This window comes from Gymnoscopelus microlampas (assembly GCF_963454915.1).
Source record: "Gymnoscopelus microlampas genome assembly, chromosome: 3".
In the NCBI taxonomy this organism is placed as follows: Eukaryota; Metazoa; Chordata; class Actinopteri; order Myctophiformes; family Myctophidae; genus Gymnoscopelus; species Gymnoscopelus microlampas.
This window is the reverse complement of record NC_139940.1, coordinates 33,390,096-33,413,188: the sequence shown is the minus strand read 5'-3', so window position 1 is coordinate 33,413,188 and position 23,093 is coordinate 33,390,096. Positions and strand designations below refer to the sequence as shown.

At 42.9% G+C, this 23,093-nt stretch overlaps 2 protein-coding genes across 3 annotated transcripts in view; both read right to left on the bottom strand.

The window, feature by feature from the left end:
- LOC311041585 (aromatic-L-amino-acid decarboxylase-like) overlaps nt 1–23,093 on the bottom strand; it is a 76,520-nt gene that overhangs the window by 33,416 nt on the left and 20,011 nt on the right. For both annotated transcript variants that reach the window (XM_084052021.1, XM_084052022.1), the window contains one exon: nt 21,731–21,807. In XM_084052021.1, coding sequence (XP_083908147.1) covers nt 21,731–21,807 — 77 coding nt within the window. The remainder of the gene's footprint in view (nt 1–21,730; nt 21,808–23,093) is intronic.
- Nucleotides 7,780–14,278, bottom strand: LOC311041588 (aromatic-L-amino-acid decarboxylase-like). The gene is made up of 4 exons (XM_084052032.1): nt 14,139–14,278; nt 13,906–14,004; nt 9,767–9,868; nt 7,780–9,436 (listed from the first exon to the last, which is right to left on the bottom strand). The coding sequence occupies exons 2-4, from the start codon at nt 13,942–13,944 to the stop codon at nt 9,251–9,253; spliced, it is 327 nt and encodes a 108-aa protein (XP_083908158.1). The 5' UTR covers nt 13,945–14,004; nt 14,139–14,278; the 3' UTR covers nt 7,780–9,250.

The following is a 23,093-nucleotide window of genomic DNA, read 5'->3' as shown; positions in this document are numbered from 1 at the left end:
CATCCGAGCACGAGGTCCCCCGGCCCCGGCGCTCAGGATCCGTCCCCCGCCACCACCGCGCCGCTCCCAACCCGACGGCCAGCACCCCAGCTCCCTTTCACCTCGAGCTTTCATCCTCCACCTCCAGCAGCGACGCCGAACGTGGCGCCCACCACCCTACCGTCCGTCCGACGGGCTCCATGCCCCCTCCGGACCACTCCTTCTCCGAGACCACCTCGGACTCCACCCTCCTCCTGCATCATCTGACACAGACCCGTCAGGACTTTCTCGATTTTCTGGCACAGGAACGTCGAGAACGTCGAGACCAGGGCCAAGACCGGCGCTTCACAGCCCCCGCCATCCGGGTCTTCGATGGCGACCATCTCGTCTATCTCCATTTCCTATCCAGTGTGGAGGCCTGCTCCGAACACATGGACGACAACAAGACATTCAACCTCCTGTCCTCCCTCACGACCGGGAGGCCCCACCGGCTAGTCGAATGTTGCCGATTCGACTCAAGCCCGCTCACTGCCGCCATCAAGAAACTCGACGAGACCTACGGAGACACCGAGAACGTCCTTGAGGCGCTCCACAAGAAGGCCCTCGACTGGCCCGAGTTGAGAACGGCCGAGGACTACGCGAACTTCGCCAGTTTCCTGCAGAGTGTCAATAAGATGATGAAGGCCGGCGCGTGCAGCACGCTCGGAGCCGGTGCTTCCAGCTTCTCAGGCAGCGTCGAGAGGCTACCCACCGACATACGGGAGTTATGGTTCGATACTGTGGCGGTGATACACGGCAAGTGCATGACGGTGACCTTCGACGACCTGTCCGCGTTCGTGGCGAGGTGCGCCACGCGCCGCGCAGTCTCCCACAAGTCTTCCTATGGGCGACCAGCGACGACTGACTCACGGCAGTTCCATGACCCCACCTACCCTGGGCGGTACAACAATTTCCCGGACGCCTCCGGTGGATACAGGGGGGAGAAGTCCTACGATAATCCCCGCGACTGTGTCAGGTCCCCCCAAGGCAACTGGCGCTCCACCACGGACAGACGTAGAGCACAGCCACCCCGGTCCACAATATCTAACTACGTGGCCACTGGTGGCGACACAGCACGTGGACAACCCCAGGCGGCCGCCCCCTGCCCGTACTGTGACGACAGAACCCACCTCATCAACGCGTGCCCTGCCATCGTACAGCTGCCGGCACAAACTAGAGAGTCATGGATCACAGCACGGAAGCGATGCAGGAAATGTGGCCGCGAGCACCAGAACGCGGACTGTGCATCCAAATTCTCATGCGCGGTATGCTTCAGGGACCATGCGTCCGTCCTCCACGACGTCAACCCCTGCAATCCCCCACGTCAGGCCCCGGCACCAACACATGCCACCCCTGAGAAGCACACCAAGCACACCGACCCCGTGCTAAGCACAACCACACCAGCTAGCGCAGAGCTTAGCCTGGACACCGTCCTCACTACAGAACCGCTGCAATTCGCGCTCCACTCACAAGAGATAGACCAGCAACAGCCTACGGCGGAGCTCGCAGTCACTCCCATGCCACACAGCCTTGGGGACGTCCCTCCCCAGTCTAACATCATAGCGCCGGGGATGTCCACCCCTCCACGGGGGAGCAGTCGTGAAGACGCAAACAGTCATCTACTCCCAAACGACGCCCGGGACCTTAATGAGGGACCCCCTACAGTTACTGTACCATCTGCTACACAGGCGGTCCAGGGGGGAGCAGTCCCGCAGGCAGGAGACCCCCCTCCCGCAACAAATGACATCAATCTACAGCTTGTCCTTGAAGAAGATTCCTTGAAGTCGCCACAAGGAGTGCATGGACACCACAAGGAGTCCATGCAATTAGGACCAACAACGATAGCTATTGCCCGGCAATCAAGCCAGGCTGGGCGTAGCCCGTCCCAACATCAATGCCAAACTTCGCAGCAGTGCCTGCTCATTCTCCCCGACGCCATAAGACTAGAAGTGTTAATGCTATGCCCCCAGGGGGGGAGAGGTCCACGGATCAAGAGAAGGCCCCCAGAACGATCGCGATTATCAAAGCAGAGAGTCCCCGCAGTGAGCGGTGCACCCACGAACATGACACGCCGACTCATAGCCGGTAGGCGTTTGGGCTTAGAACAACAAGTCCTCCGAGAAGTCTAAGGAACGCAGGTGATCTCTGAGGAGGCACCCTCCACCGCCTTGATCGAGATAGAAGCTGTTCCATACTCAAGCCATTCAAGACCTTTGGGCCACGTGTCAGATGTAACGGACCCAGACCCAGTGAACAGTGAAACCTCGTTGCCTCAAGTCTTCTACCCAGAGACTGAGGTGGAACGAGGCACGAGACCAGGAGACCCACACCATGACGACTCACATAGAAGTCAGGTAACAGAATCAAGAGACGTGAATTCGATTGTTACTCTCGGTCTTGTTACCATGGTGTTTTATGTCATAGTGATCGCACATTGCAGTCACAGACACAAGTTCCTCCTTAACCATCCAGGCCAGCCTCCCTGCAGCTACGCCGCTGCACCAGCTGCATAGCACATCCATCCACATCGCCCGCACCCGTCGGAGATGTAGAGGTTCCCGGACAGAAAGCACACACAGGTTCTCCACCCCTACCATCAGGAGGAAATCGAAGTCAAGAAAGGCGGGAGAAAGAGACCATAGCGGAACACAACACCGGACATCGTCTGACACCGTCATTCGAGAATGAGAGTATGGTTTTACCACCATACTCGGCGGGAGTGTTACGAAGGACGTTAGCGATATCCGGCACTGCGTCCGTATATGGACACAACGCCAGCGTGACGTAGTCTTACGACAGCATGGCATCATATCCTACCCATAATACTACGGTCATCAGTTGAGAAGCCAGTCGGGCAGTTCGGCGACTTCAATAGTAATAAATAGTAATGATCAATAATAATATAAAGAGTCAGATACTCATAATCATACTTAGAAACTAGGCCCATTCATCAGAACTACTTAGGTGATTAAGGGACTTCTCTCGGGCCTGTGGGCACTCCGCTACGGTTACATATCAGCCAGCGCTTAGAAATACAGTCCTTTTAGAATACTGAGGCTAACTCCTCAACAAAACTGATGGTGGAGGTTGAATGAACTCAAGTCAAACAGCCAGTTTGTCAAGAGAGAGAACTCTGTGTAAATCATGCTGTACAGAATGTCCATGTTGCAAGTGTGAAGCGTGTGAGGTTGCGTGACAAGGAAACAAATACATTTTCCAAAGGTTTCCCCCCTCTCTCTCTGTATCTTGTTCCATCTGTGAACATCAAGTTGAATATCTAGTTTTGGATAGACAATGGTCTAATTGTACAGTACAGTACTCAAGTTCTGTACCTAAGTACACTTTTTAGGTATTTTTACTTTACTGGAGTATTATTTATATTACGGTCCCTTGCCTGCTTTTGGGTGCCGACCCACTGGTTGAGAAACAGTGCCGTAGAGCAAGGGTCTTCAATGTTTTTTTGTTTTTGTTTGTTTTTTGGTGACCTTTTTCATCCCGCCGGGGAACTTGTTTTCAGCTTCACCCAGCTGAGTGCTGCCCACAGAGGAGCGCGGAGGAGGAAGCAGTTCAAATCAAATCAAACTTTATTTATAGATTACATTTATATACAACCAAAGATTGCCCAAAGAGCTGCCCAGAAAGAAACAAAAATATCAAAAAATGTGTTTTACATAAGTTGGCCTCCTGGTGGCGCTATAAAGGGCAAATGTGAAAAATGCAGCGCAGATGTTTTTCCTTGGCCTCTAGAGAGTGTGCGTGTAAAGTTTCTGGCAGATCGGTGCAGTTATAGTTAAAAACGCAAATTGGCCTGTTATAGCGCCACCATGAGGCTGATTTAAATGTGCCATTTTCTTCCTCGGCCTAGTGGGAATGTGCGTGTGAAATTTCACGGAAATTGCAAGCTGCGTTCATGATTTGAGGCATTGTGTTCAAAACGGAGCAATCCTGCAAACTTTGGGAGGCAATCTTAGCCAATCAGGATGGAATCTCGAAAATCGGACAGATCCCTGTTGATCACATGACTATAGAGATACTGTGTACTGATGTGCGTGTTTTTTGGACAAAATCTGTAGGAGTAATATCCAAAAGTGTGTTTTGCAAAAGTCGGCCTCATGGTGGCGCTATGACAGGCTGATCTAAAAAATGTGGGGCAGAGGTTCTGCTGTGGCATCCAGGGAGTGTGTGTGCACAGTTTCACAACGACCGGGCCAACGGTGGCGGAGATTAGCTGGTCACAGACAGAAGGACGGACGGACGGACGGACAGAGGGTAAAACATACTCTCTCGCCATGCCTCGCCATGCCTTCGGCCTGGCGGAGACAATAATGATAACTAAGGCAATCTGGTACTACACTTGCGATTCTATTCCCTTTTCTGTGGAAGTTCTTTACCTCCTACTTCCAGGGGCGTCACAGGGGGGGTGTAAGTGGGACTGAGTTACTAGGGTCTTTTTTAAAGAAAAAAAATCTTAGGGGGGCCCACAGTGAATCTTTTTCCCCAGGGCCCAGAATTTGGTGCTACGCCCCTGCCTACTTCCCAGTAACTGCTGTCAACTACATCGACGTGTCATCTTAGGTCACCAAGTCATTGAGTGAACTGTTTTTCATGGCATGATCACGGGTGGTCCATGTCTGTCTCTTCTTGGCTAATGTGGAGTTTCACGTCTCATGTCATTTTCTGGCTCGAACCTTGCCCTGTACAAATCTTCAGGTATACCAGCATGAAAATACTACTGTCACAAAGACACGTAGTTACAAAAGGTAAAATACATTGGCGGCCCCTGGTGTGACTATTGTCATGGCAGACCCCTGAACAGTGTTTGTGCCAAGTTTGGTGCAGATTGGTGGCAACGGTGCACCTGTGGAACCCCGGGGGCCCCTGATGTGGCCCCTGAGGGCCACACATGGCCCCTGGTGTGGCTATTCTGATGGCAGACCCCTGACTAGTGTCTGTGCCAAGTTTGGTGCTGATCGTATGTATGTATGTACTGTATGTATTGTACGTATGTATGTATGTAGCACGAACACCTGCAACTGATTAAATTAACATTAAATGTCTAAATATTGAATCAAGCAACTGTCTGAAGTGCACACAAAAATACAGATACAGAAGAAAATAAGGGGGGTGCATATGGATCACTTTTTTGAGTACTAAACAGTTTTCTGTAATGGTGGCCTCTATTTGCATATTTAGGAGTAGGCTTACCACTAATTACATTACAAATACCGTACACACATTGTCTGATCGTCAGAACATAGATATAGACACTTTATTTTTCAGTTTTGCTTGCCTTGTTGAAATTGTTCAACATTGGCTGCCATTTTTTATGCAAATTAGAAGAATAAAAAAAAACAATTTTGTATGGGAACCATATTATTCAGATTCAGCAGCCTTGAATTATGTAAAATAGTCAGCTTCCCAACTTTTACCCCCAAATTAAAAAAAAATCTGAAATCCCTCCTGTCTAATTCATCAGTGGCAGTGGCCACCTGGCTGTAATTGCCATGGAGTGGGGGTGGGGCAGTACAAGCACACGTGTGGATCTGCAGGTATGTGTGAGTGAATCTCACCAAAAGAGAGTGAAGCTTGTCTCAAAACTGAATACGCGTGATGGTGTACTCACAAATGCATATTCAACAATTCACACGCATAATTGATGATACAGATGATATTTTATGATGCGCCTGCAAGTATAAATTATTTGTCATATATTTGTACAAATCATAGCACATATATTTAAATGCCAAGTTAGTTTGCAGATAGGAAAATACATTTGTAAAAATATTCTTAAAAAGCGTGACGTTTGTCTCAAAATGATGTAATAGGGAAAAGAAATGCATGCGTGTGTTGGTCTACTTTGCAAATGATATTTTATGATAAATGCACACACAAGTATAATACATTTGTATAAAAATTACAAATTCATATTTACAAAAGTCACAAATAAATAATTTGTGTTTGCAGATTTCAAAACACATTTGTGAATCATGGAAACACATTTGTAAATCATGGAATATTTGTGCATCTTGGTATTGGATTCACAAATACTTTTGAGACAAATCTCTCCCCATAGAAAACAGCCGATCTACAAGCTCACAATCATTGTACAAAGACGGTTACCGAGTAAATGCACTTCAAATCAAATCAAACTTTATTTATATAGCACATTTACAACAGCTCAAAGCCGACCAAAGTGCTGAACATGGTTAAAATAAGGTAATATAGACACAAAGAGGCATCAACAAATGATATATACACAGGACCAAAAACAAGAGAAAAACAAAAGAGAAACAAACAATGCAGAGTTAGGACAGAACAGAATAGCTAAATGCGACTAAAAGCAAGAGAGAATAAGTGAGTTTTTAGTAAGTTTTTAAAAGCCCCAATCGACTGGGCAGATCTAATGGGGAGGGGCAACAAATTCCAGAGCCTGGGGCCGGCAGCCGCAAAAGCACGGTCACCCCTACTCCTCAAATTGGTCGTATGAGGGACCAGCAGTAGCTTATCCGCAGACCTCAAGGCCCTGGTTGGAATATAGGGCTCAATTAAGTCAGAGAGATAGGAGGGAGACAGGCCGTGAATGGTTTTAAATACAAATAAAAGAACCTTAAAATCAATTCTAAAATGAACAGGGAGCCAATGAAGAGTGGCCAGGACTGGTGTTATGTGGTCACGTTTTTTAGTGCCGGTGAGGAGGCGGGCGGCTGCGTTCTGGACCAGCTGTAGACGCCTAAGTGAAGCCTGATCAATGCCAGTATAGAGTGAGTTACAGTAATCTAATCTGGAGGAGATAAAAGCATGTATGACCATCTCCAGCTGTTTTTGTGAAAGATACGCTTTGACTTTAGCTATGAGTCTTAACTGGAAGAAGCTTGACTTGATGACAGAGCTGATATGTTTGTCAAGTTTAAAATTGTTATCAAAAATAAAACCTAGATTTTTGGCAGAGGAATGGATATTTGAATTTAAGATGCCCAGGGAGTGGGAGGATGGTGGCCAAAAATTTAAATTTCTGTTTTGTTTTCATTGAGGGTGAGAAAATTGGCGTCCATCCAGGCCTTGACATCGTGGAAACAGGTGAGAAATGGCTGGAATGGATCATTGGAGTCAGTTTTTAGCGGAAAATAGATCTGTACGTCATCTGCATAACAATGAAAGGGCATATTGTGCTTTGCAAAAATCGATCCTAGTGGTAACACGTAAAGGAGAAATAAAATCGGACCTAGTATGGAGCCTTGGGGCACTCCACAAGAGAGGGGAGTTGCAGGTGACGCAAATTAGTTACTTTACACCTCTTAACAGACGAGCATACGTGTTGAGGCTCCGAAATTCTCTACGAGCCACAACTCACTATCTCTCGCCCCTAAACACGGTCGCCCCTGATCGCAACGGTCTGGGGTGAGCGATCAGCGCCGTTCTGCCTCGCCCCTAAACACGGTCGCCCCGGATTGCAAAGAGCGGTCTGGAGTGAGTGATCTGCTCTGCCCTTCAGTGCATATTTGCATGCACATAATGATATTGTTGTTGTGGTTAAGTTGAAATAAAAGTTGCACAAGTTGTAACAATAGTGCTGTATCATTAATTTGTTGCAGTAATCAATTCATTATAATTTACAATGAATGACAGAATATATATATATATATATATATATATATATATATATATATATATATATATATATATGTATGTATTTATATGTATATATATACACATATATATACATATATATATACATATAAATACATATATATATATATACATATAAATATATATTCCAAATTATTCCATATTATTTAACTTTCTTTTCAAGATCTTTTTGAAAATAGCCGATCTACAAGCTCAAAAAGCATCGTGAATGCAACACTTTGCGAGCATGTACAGTGGTTAGCACTTGAGAATGGCAGTAATACCATCTGAGTGCCTCTGTGGTGCCACAGAGGCGCCACTACTACTTGGTGGTGCCACATTTGACACCTTTTTTTAAGGTGTAGTGTGGCTGAACGGCCACCATGTGCCATGGCGCATGTGAGTCCATGAACTCTACAGTACATTATTAGCAACAGGGGAAGGGTGAATGCATTTAAAGTGAATGTTATTTTTATTTTTTGTAAACATAGAAAATAAGGGAATGAGTCCTTAGGATGAATTGAAAAGCAATTATTTCTTTAAACACAACTGTGTTTCATGGTGGAAGAAGTGCACAGACATTTTACTTAAGTAAAAGTAGCAATACCACAATATAAAAATACTCTATTTTTATATTTGGGAGTGTCTGGGAGTGTTTCCCTGGTTCAACACAACAGTAGGGAGAGTGAACTCTTCTCTCTGAACGGTAGCTGTGTCGGTCATTCGGTCCATATGTCAAGTCAGGTTAGTGCAGAGAAATGCCAAATTTATGCTCCGTCGTATGGCGACAAGTGACACCGTCGTACGACAAAGTATAAATGGGGCTAAAGAGGAATTATCAGAGGCACCTGCTGTGGTTACAGTTGCCTGGCTACCCAAACTGACATTTTGCAAGTTCTAGTTTGGTACATTTTGGGTGTAAAGTACTGTCTGTAGGTCACAATTTGAAACAAATGAGTAATTTACATGTTTTACAGTAGGTCTGAGCCTGAGTCACTCTCAAATGTAATGCCATTGGGATCAGAGTTTTGAAGTCAGCTTAGGTAACCAGGCAAGTATTTTAGGCTTCTTTAAGAACACCTTCGACTCAGGAAGAGAGAACCATACTGTGCTGTAAGAAGACTGAATCCACTTAATTTGCTGCAAGGATCATTTTCAAGTAAACTAATCATAAAAATCAAAACATGTCGATGGTGCAGCTAAAGGAGAAATGTCTGTTGTTACATCTCCCAGCTAAATAAAAACAAACTAAACAATATTAATGAATCCACCAATGTACTGTACATAAAAGTCCTAGAGATCCGATGGACCAGTAGTTTCCAACATGCCCCATTTCAACCCTGAGCAACCCAGATACATTCATTTCTTTTAAATGTAAAATGTACATAACCAAATCCCCTGATTAATTATTCATCTCTTAAACTGCTTGCATGTCATGGACCAACTGGTATATGAAATAATATGCTTCACTTCACATTTTTTGGACATCTTTTATCTGCAACATTAAAATAATATTCCCTATCCTAACTTTGGTCCTGATTTTACGGTTTCACACGTGGACAGCAAGGCAACTCTTCCCCTGCCTTTTGTGACAGTGAAGAAGCTCCTATAGAAGGTCAGAGGCCAGCTTGGCAATGTGCTGCCATGCCTCTTGGACATGGCGTGACTCTGTGGTGCGGGCACAGACGGCGAAGCGCAGGACAAAGCGGCCGGATAGCTGGCATGGCACCAGGTGGATCTGCTTGGCATGATTGATCTTCTTCAGCAAAGCCTCTGTCAGCTCATTGGAGCCCTTAGAGGAGTGATGGCAGGATGAGGCAGGAGGTAGAATAAGTTAAAAGGATGTTGAAAGGATATTCTCTACACATACTATATATATAGATTTGGGAAACTTCACTCTCATTTAGAAACATCCACCAAGGAACAATGTCAATTACATCCCAATGAAGCTAAACAAGCTAAACACGGCTAAAAGTTCTGCAATACTTTATGCAAATTAGTCCATGGCAGAAGAAAATGCCAATATACAATATAATTAAAAACTTCAACTCACTTAAAAAAGAAAATTGGCTTGTTTCTAAAAGTGAAAACGCCTCTACAACAATGTGTTATGTGGTCTTACCTTCAGCCTGAAACAGACCAGTCCCATGACGACCTCCGCACAAATCTCAAACCTCTTGTCTGCTCTCACTAAGCTCTCAACCTCCTTGGCCAGGCCTACTTGCTGTAAGCAGAGCAGAACAAGTTAAGCATCAAGCCTGATTTATCTTTTGCTGCATGATAGATCATAAATTAGGCATGATTTATACTGGTCAAATACACTAGTTACACACAGTGCAAACAATGCAATGGAACGTGTCATTCTAAACAAATAATGTTACTGTAGCCTATTGTATGATACAAGTTACATAACAGAACCTATACTGCCTTAAGCAACCAGTATATGAATGGGCAATATTAATGTCCAGCATAATGAGGATAGTAGTTGGTTGAATGGAAGTAAGAAAGTCTTTTGTATCATTCAGTGAGAGTATCTAATAATGTTAACAATGTCAGTATTAACAGAGGCAAAGGTTGTATTTTCCTTTAATATTCACTCATGACGTGACTCATTCTACAAATTAGACAGGACTTCTGAAAAGTATAGAATGTGTGTCTAATAACCATGAAATGATCATAGTCAAAAAAAGAGAATAGTTGTTCACAGAAAAAATATGAGTTTAAATGACATCATGAGATCAAAGTTCCCTACGGTAGAATTCATCCAATTATTATCCCAGAGACACATAGGATGCATGCAGAGATTATGACCATACACTGCTTGTAATTACTGTACAGCTATTAAGGAGGTACGTTGTAATTCAAGGTTTGTGAGAGAGAGAGAGAGAGAGAGAGAGAGAGAGAGAGAGAGAGAGAGAGAGAGAGACATACAGACAGACAGACAGACAGACAGAGATACAGACACAGAGACAAATAGACACAGAATGACAGAGTGTGTAAGAGTCAACACTTATGTAGTTGCTTGAATATTTTGTTAGACCAGGGGTAAATGGTAAATGGTGCATTTATATGGCGCTTTTATCCAAAGCGCTTTACATTGATTGTGCCATTAACCCATTCACATACAGATGGCATAGGAAACCATGCAAGGCACCAACCTACTCATCGGGAGAAATTAGGGGTTCAGCGTCTTGCTCAAGGACACTTCGACACTAACTCTAGGGGAGTGCCCCAGCCCGGGATCAAACTGGGAACCTTGCGGTTTTCCAGTTCACTCTACCCGGCCACTCTACCCCTGAGCCACTGCCGCCCCAGTCTTCATCGTTTTTCAGGCCAAGGACCCCCTAGCTAGGAGAGAGAAGAAGCAGAGACCACTTGTAGATCTGCTATTTTCAGCTAATGTTCCCCTCAGAATAGGGACGCTAGGGTTCAAGTGGTTAATGTAAAAAAACATCCTATCACACAAAGATTTGGCGGACCCCCTATAGTAGCTCTGAGGACCCCCTAGGGGTCCCGGACCCCCTATTGAAGATCCCTGACAATTGGTTCCCAATGAGGCCAAACACTGGCCAACAACCGGGAGACCCAGACCACTGCTTTTGCTTCCTTATTCCCAGCCAATTATTCATCACCACACAGGTTTTGTGAGCTATTATAATGAACTTACATTCACTTATTGTGTACTTTTTCCCACTATACTGTACACTGCCTGATCATTTAATCATTCAGCAATTAGAATGTGTCAAAGATGACGTCTTGGCAATCAAATGCCTCATTTTACTGTTTCCTTTGTCTGTGGGAGGCTAATAAATAAGAACTTAAAGAATACTACCGGTTCCATTTATCCAAGGTTTGTTTATGAAATAAACATGCTGAAAATGCACACGGCCCACCCAAGTGTGCACTTCATACGGCAGCCGCTAGGTGGTCAGATGGGTGGGCCGCAAATTCTTTCAATATTTTTTAAGTGGGCGGTGATCCAGAAAGGGTTGAGAACCACTGTACTAAAACATCAAATAGATATAATGACACTGTCGTCCCCCATTTAGAAAATGAAAAGAGTTCTCACATGAATAATAGTATTTCCTTAAGCATACAGTCTGAATGCAAGAGATGTCAAATCCTGTTAGCAATCACCAGCATCATACTATATAAACATCCAAACAAGCATGTCATGTGTATTTTTGTGATCATTCAATCTATTTTTGATAGATGGATGTAGACACGGGTTATGGCTGGAGGGTTTGTGCACTGTATGTTGCTACAGACTGATGCTTAATTTAATTTAAAACAGAGTGCAGAGACAGAACAGGCTCCTTTGATTGACATGAAGGGGGAGGAAGGAGCGTATAGTATGTGCAGATGTGAGACCCTGTAAAATAGGTGCTGTATATTCCAGCCATAATCATACATAAAATAGGCCCGAACTTGACTTATTTAAAAGGGTAAAATGAGCAAAAGGCTGACCATCTGCTGGGAGAGACGGCCCCAGTAACCAAATGGGTGTTTGAGGAGACAAAGAGAATCACCTTGCCTTGGTTAACAAAAGAGACTTGTGTTTGCACCAGGAAGAGGAGCTTTTGTTCTATTGTGGTCATTTGCTTTGAGGCTCGGCCCCATGGTGTTCTATTTAGCATAGGCCTACCTGTCTGAACAGCCCTGTGACCACAAGCCCACATATGCTACAAACTTACCTAAATCACTCGAATGAAACCCAAAGTTGCTTTGATTGTGGAACTATTATTTCTGTGTGGAAACACATGCTATGGATTAAAGTTTGATAACTATGACTATGACCTGTGTTAACAAAGAGAAACATCAGAAAGTATTCAGTCTTAAGGTAACTGTTGTCTTCTATTGATTTATTGTATTAAGCAACTATTGTTTACAGATGAATGGGAACGTGATTCTTGGTATCATTTTAAAGTGTATAATGTGCAGAGTATTAATCTCATAATGAAACTTAATTGTGAAATGTGGTTCTGTACTGAAAGCAGATTATTGTTGAATTGATTTCCAGGCATTGTGTTAAAATGCGCAGTGGGCTATCCGCTCGGCCATGACGGATCAGCCTGTGATTGGTTGAAAATGAGGACAGGAGGGGCTCTGAAACCAAGGAGCGTATTTTGAAATCTAGAGTATATATGCGCCTGTTGAATGTGAAAGCGGGGTGCTGCTAATTCTGGACTCTCTGCAGTTACCTTTGCTGCTCCTGGTCGACAAATAAAGACTTAGGAGAAACCTTATTTCCACGGATCAGTCTCTCTTTGTTCTGCAAACCCACTAAAGGCTTGCGTTCTTTCCACGTTATTTTATACACGGTGTGTTTACACAAAAGATACTTCAGAGGCAACAAGGGAAGGGATTGAAGGGTGGAGAAATGGAAGACACGTAGAGCACCGAAGTCTGACGTCACTGCCGCTAGAGGGCGCTATCCCCCTGGGTCGCGGCGTTATTTTTTCTGTTGAAATCCCCATAGGGAAATCTTAGATCACGTCGTATAAGAACTGTGTTCCAAAAATAAACAAATCATCCGGGCGTTTCTGTCAGGGCGATGGCTCTGCATCGTTTATGATATTCATTCATATTTGATACAGCCAGTTTCTGGAGAAAATGTAATTAATTCTGCCTTAAAATGGGTTCATGGGAAATGTAGTCATTGGGTATTTTGACTCGTTTCTATTGTGGTACTCTCTGGGTAAATTTGTACATTTCCACCGTCAGTATAGATGCTTAATATCCATATGTGTAAAATCGCCAGGCATGTTTGTTTATTTTTCGAACATATAGTTCTTATATGAGGCGATCTAAGATTCCCCTATGGGATTTCAACACAAAAAATAACGCCGCGACCCAGGGGGATAGCGCCCTCTAGCGGCAGTGACGTCGGGACTTCGGTGCTCTATAATAAATCTTATTATGAAAAGTGAACAGTACAATCTAGTCACATATGATTGACAGAGGATGTGCGTGAAGGGTGGGGTTTGGGGATAAGGCAAAGGGCAGGGTTCAGAAGAAAGAGTGGCATTTACTATGGAGAGGCAATTCAGAACAGACATATATCTGTTTGACAGGAGGAAGATTGGAAGAAAGAGAAGAAGATGGGCAGTAACACGGAAGCACACACTAAACTGGAGGACACACACCGTCTGTTGTAATCGCTTACAACACAGCAATGGAATTACAGATACCTTTGGAAAAATGTATATGACATTATGTATTGGTGGAGATAGATAGTAAGTAACTGAATTGGTAGCGCACCTTCCGGATGTGATCCTGCAAGCCTGTGAGTCCATACATGCGGAAGACAAACCACAGCTTTAATGAACGAAACCTTCTACTCAATGGAATCTGCCAATGCTGTATGAGAGGAGAGGAGAGGGAGAGGGAGAGGAGAGGAGAGGAGAGGAGAGGCAAAATCAGTCCCAACATATTCTGGCACTTTAATGTATTGGAGAAACCATACAAACTAAATGAATGATCATTCCTCTTACCCTATAATCTGTGACCAGACCTACGAAGAGAGAGACAAGGATTTAGTCACACATCCAAAAGTTAAAAAATATCCATCATAGATCAGTCAACAATTATCAGACACAAACAATATTTTTATCACATACAAAACATCATTATGATGGAAGGATAAAAAGAAGGCTGATACCCCTTCCATTGTTCTGATTATATCAGACGTTTTCCAACAGAGTTTTAAATGTCTTGTAGGCGTCATGTGAATTGCCGTGACATTAGCAGTTGAAACGTGAAATGTTGTTTGCTCAACCATTATGATTGATATGTGTTTTATTCTAGTCTTTGCTTGCTTTATATATGACTTGCCTGCTCAAATACATAATGTGACCTTCTGACACTTCACAGTCTCATACACCAAATAATGTTTTGATTAACAGTATAGGCTTGTATGCTGATTATGGTGCATTGTAGAGAATATACAATCATCCATCATATCATACCACCCCCATCCACCATATTAATTTCATGTACAGTACACAGTGCATTCATTTAGTTAAAGCTACAATCCGGGACTTATTTTTATGAATGACTACTGGTAGAGTATGTTAATACAATACAACTAGCACATCCACAGTCGTTGAAGGTGGTCTCTGTTAGATAGATAGAAATGTATTTTGTAATTTTATCATTTGTATGTGATCAGCGTTGGTAAAGCTGCCAAAGCTCGGATGACGCCACTTCCACCGCCAGAGTTTTGGACTCAACCGTCATGGACACCCGGTCTGCAGACGACCGGCTCCACTTAGGAGTTAAACCTAAGGCCATGAGATACCCCATCACCAGAGAATTAGACACTACTGTCCCGGACATTAAGGCTGCAAATGACCGGATCAAGTTGGCACTCGGAGCCAAGCCCAAAGCCCCGAGATGCTCCACTCCCAGGGACCAGTGGAGTACAGTGGTGAACAATGGGCGAAAAAGTGGGAGGTCATCAGCCCATGCCACCCCACCAGCGCTCAAATTGTCAAATAGGTTTGACCCACTGGAAGAGAGGGAGCTTCCCCCGCTCACCAGTTACCACAGCCCCCCTTCACGCATTCAGTCCATCTCTGTTCCCCGCAGTGCTCAGCGACGCGCCCCTAGTTCCGTGCATTTCACACCCTGTCCTGGAGCCCCACCCTCGGCTCTGATGTCCAGGCCAGAGAGGGCACGCTCACCGCAGCGCATGCCATCCTCTGTAGCGGCACCCTCGGCTCAGAGTCAGACCGGCTCAGAGTCAGACCCCTAGGCCCCCTCCCTCGCCTGACACGCTGATCATCGGTGACTCTATAGTCAGAAATGTTGAATTAAAAACGACCACAACATACTTTTTCCCCGGTGCCAAAGTTTTGGATATGACAAAACCACTGGTCCCATCTATCCTGAATAAGCATCCTCATGCCAAAAACGTTGTGGTCCACATAGGTGTAAATGATATAGTTTCTAAACAAAGTGAAAAACTAAAATGTCATTTTAACACTCTTTTTAAGGTACTCAGGGATTGCAACAAAAATGCTTTTATTTCCGGGCCAATCCCTTCCTTCCGTCGAGGCATGGGGAGTTTCAGCAGGCTGCTTAGTCTCCATTCATGGCTCCAGGTGGAATGCTCCATACACAACATCCATTACATTGATAATTGTAATCTTTTCTGGGAGCGAGCGTCTTTTTTCAACAGAGATGGTCTTCACCCTAGTCCACAGGGCTCCTATGCCTTGGCCGCAAACATCTTCCACGCTGTTTCCATCGCAGCACATATATGACAATCATGTAATGCAACACACCTGCGCACCCTGTACAAAATAACAACGCCAGTCGCTGAAGGAAGTTCTTCGCTTATTCTGAAATCCCCCATTCAGCTCACTAGCTTCACCTATGTGCAAACTCTATGTAATAATCAGAAATCTGCTATGTCTGAATTATATACTCACCCCTGCATTGCTGTACTTGATTCATATTTACCACGCCTGCCTCGGCATATATCAAGGCCACATGGGGTTATAGCAAATCATCTTATAAATATCACTTCACAACCACCTACTTTACCTCTACCACCTGCCGTGGTAGGCCTACCCACACCAATTCTAAATGACCCATACAGCTTCAAAAAAAGGAAGGGCCTGGGTCTAATTCATTTAAACATCAGAAGCATATTAAAGCGCCATAAATTAGATCACTTGAAAATTCTGGTCTCTCAGGCTGATCCAGATATTTTAGTGTTGACAGAATCCTGGTTAAAACAGACAGATAGTGACTCTGATCTAGCTTTAGACAATTATAATGTTTTTAGAATAGATAGAATTGGTCGAGCAGGTGGCGTTGTTATATATACAAAAACCTGGCTCTCTGCTACGATTGTGACTGCTAGTTCTGTTCCAAAATATTTTGAATATCTTGCACTGAAGGTGGAATTGGGCCCAAATTATTCATTCATTGTTGTTGGGATCTATAGACCTCCATCTGCTGATGTTGGCTCTATAGATAAATTAGCATGCTTACTCTCTAAACACTCAAATACTGAAACTATTGTAATGTCTGATCTGAACCTCGACTGGTTGACTGATGCCTCCAAATATCTCAATGAGGTTAGTGGAAACCTCAACCTATCTCAGTTGGTTACAGAACCCACCAGACCAAACCTGAAAAATAGCTCTAGATCTACATTAATTGATTTGATTTTCTCAAATAGAAGGGAAAAAATAGTTTCCTGCTGTGTTTTCGATGTTGGTATCAGCGATCACTGTCCTACAGCATGCATCAGACATACCAATTTAAAGAAAACACAACCTCATATGATTATCAAAAGGAATTTAAAACACTTTGATGATCAAGCTTTTTTAGCTGAACTCCACCACAGTGATATTCGCTATACATCAGAAATCCCAGATGTTGAATTGGCACTGGATTTTTTTTAACAAAACCCTTATTGCCATTATTGACAAGCATGCCCCATGGAAGAAACTAAGAATAAAAAATAGGTCTTCACCTTGGTTTACACCAGAGTTATCTTCTCTATTCAAAGAGAAAAACAGAACCTGGTTACATGCCAGGAAAACTAAAGATCCATCACATTGGGCCTCATTTAGATGAATCAGAAACAAATGCACTTCTGCAGTGAAAAGTGCTAGGTCAAATTATTATTTAGACCTGGTCACTAGTTCATACTCTGACCCATCAAAATTCTGGAAAGCTGTGAATTCTGACAAAGGCAAGGCAACTACAACCTTACCCATACAAATTAAATACAATGATAACTTATTAACTGAACAGAAGGAGATCCACCAAGCTTTTAACAAGCATTTTGTAAATGCAGGCAACTTACTACTCGGGGGCCCCTGCTGGTGGAAATCATCAGGTGCAGGAGGTAAGACATGACCTCAAATTCCACTTTCAGCCATTGTCCTGTAATGCTGTTCTTGAAGCACTACAATCAATTGACACCAGGAAAGCAACTGGAGAGGATGGACTGGATCCTGTTTTTCTCAAAGTAGCTGCACCATTAATATTTGAACAAATAACACATATATTTAATCTTTCTCTACTTTCAGGCACATTCCCCATTTCCTGGAAAACAGCCCATGTACCCCCCTTACACAAAGGAGGGGATAGAAGCGATTTAAATAATTACAGACCGATTTCCAAGCTATCCTGCCTAGCAGAAATTATGGAATCCATGGTAAATAATCAGGTAAAACATTTCTCTCAAAACACTCTGTTCTAAGCCCACATCAATCCGGTTTTAGAGAAAAACACAGCACCATCTCAGCCACCACCGTAGTAGTAAATGACTTAGTATCAGCCCTAGATAAGAAAAAGCACTGTGCTGCCCTGTTTATAGACTTATCAAAAGCTTTTGACACTGATCATCATCCCCTTCTGTTGCAGAGATTATATAGTATTGGTTTTGACACAAATGTCTGCAATTGGTTTCAAAGCTACTTGTCTGAAAGACGTCAGTGTATAAAAACGGGAAATACCCAGTCTGAGTTTTTAACAGTCAAAAAAGATGTCCCACAAGGATCAATACTGGGCCCAATCCTGTTTAGTATATATATTAATAATATCACCTCATTTTTAAGAAACTGTAGCTGTCATCTCTATGCGGATGACACAGTCATTTATTGTACTGCAGACTCTATCCAAGTCGCTATGGAAAATGTACAACTTTCTTTTAATGTCTTACAGGATGCTCTTATTGATCTCAGATTGATGCTGAACATAGGCAAAACTAAATTTATGCTGTTCTCCAGAGCCAAAAATATTTCATATAATGACCTTCACATATTGTCTATGAATGGGTATCAAGAAGACTCACCCCAAAACCAACTCACCTCAGAGGTAGGAATACTCACCCCGGAAGACTCACCCCAGAGGTAGGAATACTCACCCCCAAGATTTTCGGGGGTAGGAACACTCACCCCATGACCTGAGAAAACTCACCTCGGAAGACTCACCCCAACCTTGTGGAAAACTCACCCCAATGTTTAAAAAAAGGTAGATCTACCGGCTTGTGAGCTTTCCATTTTCACAGAATGCTTTCATAATGTGAGCTTTCCATTTTCACAGAATGCTTTCATAATGATGTTTAATCCATATCTGGATTAATCCATATCTGGATTAAATTCTTTCTTTGAAGGTATAGAATTACCAAATTATGTTGTTCAATTACATTTAGCTAATTAAAGTGCTTTAAATACAAGGTAGATTTCATCAGAAAAGTGAACAAGGAATGCAAATAGCAAATAGCATGGTCATTTGCTATGTGTCTCCAGCTCCACACCTTGCCCCATCCACCTATTAGATATCAAACAATGAATCATTAAGTGGAATGGGATATTAGTGTTAAGTGGTCAACCCCCCTCCTCCCCTTCACTCCTGTGCCCCCCATCAAACAAGTGGAATGGGATATTAGTGTTAAGTGGTCAACCCTGATATTTAGAGCAGTGTTTCTACACGTTTTGGGCTTTTCTGCTGAAATCAATATAATCTTGCCTCCTGTCTACATGGACAATGATGACTATATTTTAAACACAAAAATATCATTGAACAACATAATTTGGTAATTCTATACCTTCAAAGACAGAATTTAATCCAGTATGGATTAAACGTGTCTCATTATGAAAGCATTCTGTGAAAAAGGAAAGCTCACAAGCCGGTAGATGTGCCTTTTTTAAACATACAGACTTGGTGTAGAGGGGAAAGGTTAAACCCACCCACAAAACAAAAACTCACTGTACTTTACACCATTGAGTTTTTCTGGGGTGAGTTTTCCTACCCCCGGGGTGAGTGTTCCGAGGTGAGTTTTCTCAGGTCCTGGGGTGAGTTTACCCACCCCCCGGGGTGAGTGTTCCTACCCCCGGGGTGAGTATTCCTTTTTCAGTTGAGGTGAGTTTGTCTTGAGGTGAGTCTTCTTGTATTCCTCTGAATGGAGCTGACATTGAAAGAGTCACAGAGTATAAATACCTTGGTATTTGGATAGATGAGAGACTTACTTTTAAACACCATGTAGAGGTTCTTGCTGGCAAGTTGCGACAGAAAATTGGTTTCTTATATCGAAACAGAGCCAGCTTTCCTATCATCAGCAGGAAGAGAGTTGTTGAGGCAGTGTTCCTGTCTGTCTTGGATTATGGAGACATAATCTATAGACATGCAGCAGCATCCACTCTTAAATCCCTAGACTCTGTCTACCACTCATCAATCAGATTCATCACAGGTGATAGTTATGGTACTCACCATTGTATTTTATATAACAAGGTTGGATGGCTCTCCATGGCAGAGAGACGAGAACTGCATTGGCATCTGTTCTTATATAAAGCCATACTTGGAGATTGTCCTAGCTACATCTCATCATTTTTGGAATGGGCCCCCGCTGGACCCTATCACACCCGTTCAAGTAGTTTTCTCACATTTAAGGTGCCCAAGGTCAACTCTGAATTTGGTAGATCTGCTTTTAGCTTCTGTGGTCCTACCACATGGAATGACCAGACTACATTGAAATTAACCACTCTAGTACCCTTCAGTCGTTTTAGAACTCTGGTGACCAAACAGGTCACCACAATGTGTAATTGTTTTTAGAACTCTGAAAAATGCTGTCTTGATTTCTTTTTGTAACTTTTTATATCTCACATGTACTGTATGCCTTTTTCTTTTCCAAATCCCAGATGTAATGTATTTTTAAACTGTGATGTTGTTGAATTTGCACTGTACTGTATTACTCGACGACACTGCAAATGAGTTTAATTACTCGAGAATAAATAAATCTTGAATGAATGTGTGGAGTGAATTGTCTAGTCATTAAAGACACAGTTCATATGGTTCATTATCTTATTTGAGTTTTCCATAGTGTAACCTTAACTCTGTCAGTATGACCTTAAACTGAAACGGTGTTTATCAACGTACTAAAAGATGAGATCATATTGCAACCTTGAGCTGCCCAGGTGCCTGGTACGAACAGATAAGGTCAGAACACAGGGCTCTTTTCTCTATATCTATGTACCAAGCTCTCTCTCCCTCTCCCTTGAGGGAGTGACTTACTGACTGTATGTGAACTGTTGCTCAGAATGCATTCTCTGAATAAACCAATTTATTGAACTCTGTATTCTCTTCTCATATTTGGTTCCGTGTCAAGGTAACTTTAACTGAGTATTTCAGACTGAAGATTGTCCTAGCTATCATAGCTGTCTCCCTATACTTCCACTGAGAAACTTAGACCCTGGTGTCAGGGAGGACACCTACTGATTGATAATGTCAATAAAGTTATTTGAAGCAAACACCGCACCAGAAGACACTAGATTTATTGCAATTACTCTCTCCATTGGATGAGCGATACAACCAACATAAAGCTTTAAGGTCCTTACACATCGGGGCGATTTTTTTCATGCGAATAATATGTTGTTTTTTTTAAAAACCTTATAAAGTCAATGCAAGCTTACATGGAGCGAAAAAGCGAAGCGAAAAAGCGTCTTTTAATTATTCGGAAGGAGTCCGAATTTTGCGTATATTCGCCGGTGTGTAACCTCTCTCGATCCCCATGCTCAACTTCATGTGTGTAGCCGACTTAGTTGTATTAGGCTATACTTACCTATGCTCAAAAGTACAGTACACACAAATGCATTTATGGAGAGTTGCAGCCGTTTCTTAAAAATATGAGCACTAAAGCCATAGTTGTTTAATATGTAGTTGCGATATACAGTATGTTATCACTCTGCAAACCAATGAGCAACACCAAATTATAAGGCATCTGATGGGTCTGATTTTGTACCATTTTCTTATGGATCTAAAGTGTACCATTTTCCATTTGTGTGTTAATATGGTTAAAAGTGTCAGTATATCTGGAACTATGCATGTCCAACGCTTGTAAGATCTCTTCTCTGGAATAAACCCAAATACTATTATAACACGTTTCCTTCCTCCGTTTATTGATGTAATTAATTCTTATCTGACCGATAGATATGGACCGGTATTTACTAGGAAAAATAAAGCTATCAGCATCCCTCCTCCATCTGGACCCATTTGATCTATTGTTGAGACAATTTTACCTTCCAGCTTAGCTTAAAGTTAAAGTTTAAAATAATAACTCTACCTGACTCTTGGTTTTCATGTGTGAGGTAGAGGGGGTCCATCTTGAAGGCCCCAATGATGTCAGTACTCCTCTTCACCCTGTGGACAAAGAAACAACAGCAATGTCTCACTCACAGAATATAAGAGAGGTACAATACCATTGAAATTATCTTGTGCCGTTTTAGTGCTGCTTACATCTTACTTCGCTTTTCTTGTTTTCATCACTTTTTTACCGGTAGAACAAATGAAAAATGTCATAACTGAAAACATCATAGCGCTCAAAATCATATTACAAACAGCTAGGAAACGCCCTAATATCGTGGTTAGAGCATACGCCTTTCATGAGGAAGGTTGTTGGTTCGAACCCTACTCGTCAGCAAGGCAGCAAGGGCATGCGTTCGCAACGGGTCCCTAACGCCAAATCAAATGAGTTCAGATCTGAGCCAAGTCTCCTGCAGGAGAAATCTGCATCTGAAGCCTGTCCTGGACGGGAGTCTCCAGACATAAAAACAGATGATATTTGGGTTAGTTCTAGGAACTCTAAGCATAGATTGTCACATCAACATCCATTCACTAACCATGAAATAAGGAAATCATCATCATGAGAGGGTCAAGAGGTTCACTATCCGTAATCCACTTTTGTTTTAGGATTTGCATTTATGCTATGCAATGAGCCAACACAGAACCCTCCACTCAACTAAGCTCTACAAGGAATGTCACTGTACCATTAGAATGAGAAACAACACTCATGCCACAACAAAATTACTTTATCAATATTGCCACTATAGTAGGCTATATTAGTCATTTCCAGTGTGTCAAGTGACCTGATCCTGTCTTAGCAATTTATCTGGGATAGGAAGTTAGTGTATACGTCTGTTTGTGTGCTGTTGATAGAAGGGGCAGATGGGAGGCGCAGTTCTATTTGTACTGTATGAATGACTCAGGTGTAGTTAGATGGAAGTCAGTTTGTTATGACTACAGTGCAGTGTTTCTAGTATTATGTTAGTGTGATTATTTTAACTTCATCATCATCATCATACGTCAACAATGTATACAATACATACTGGTCATTATTGCTCAAAGGTTTCTGAATAAGCATGATAGTACTGTATGCATTCAAACGATAAGGAAACACTGTATAAAGTATAATCTGATAGACATGTTAGTGTTGGCAGGAGATAGCAGCTTTATACATTATTAGCTTGGAGGTGAATATAATTAGTGTTGGCATGAGATAGCAGCTTTATACATCGTCGTCCTCCCATGCTATGGCATTATAACTAGAGGTGCTGCAATCAAGATTTTTCACTTGCGATCCAATTCCAATCAGGCAGCATTAATACAGATCCGATAACGAACAATACCAATCCGATACGGCACATATT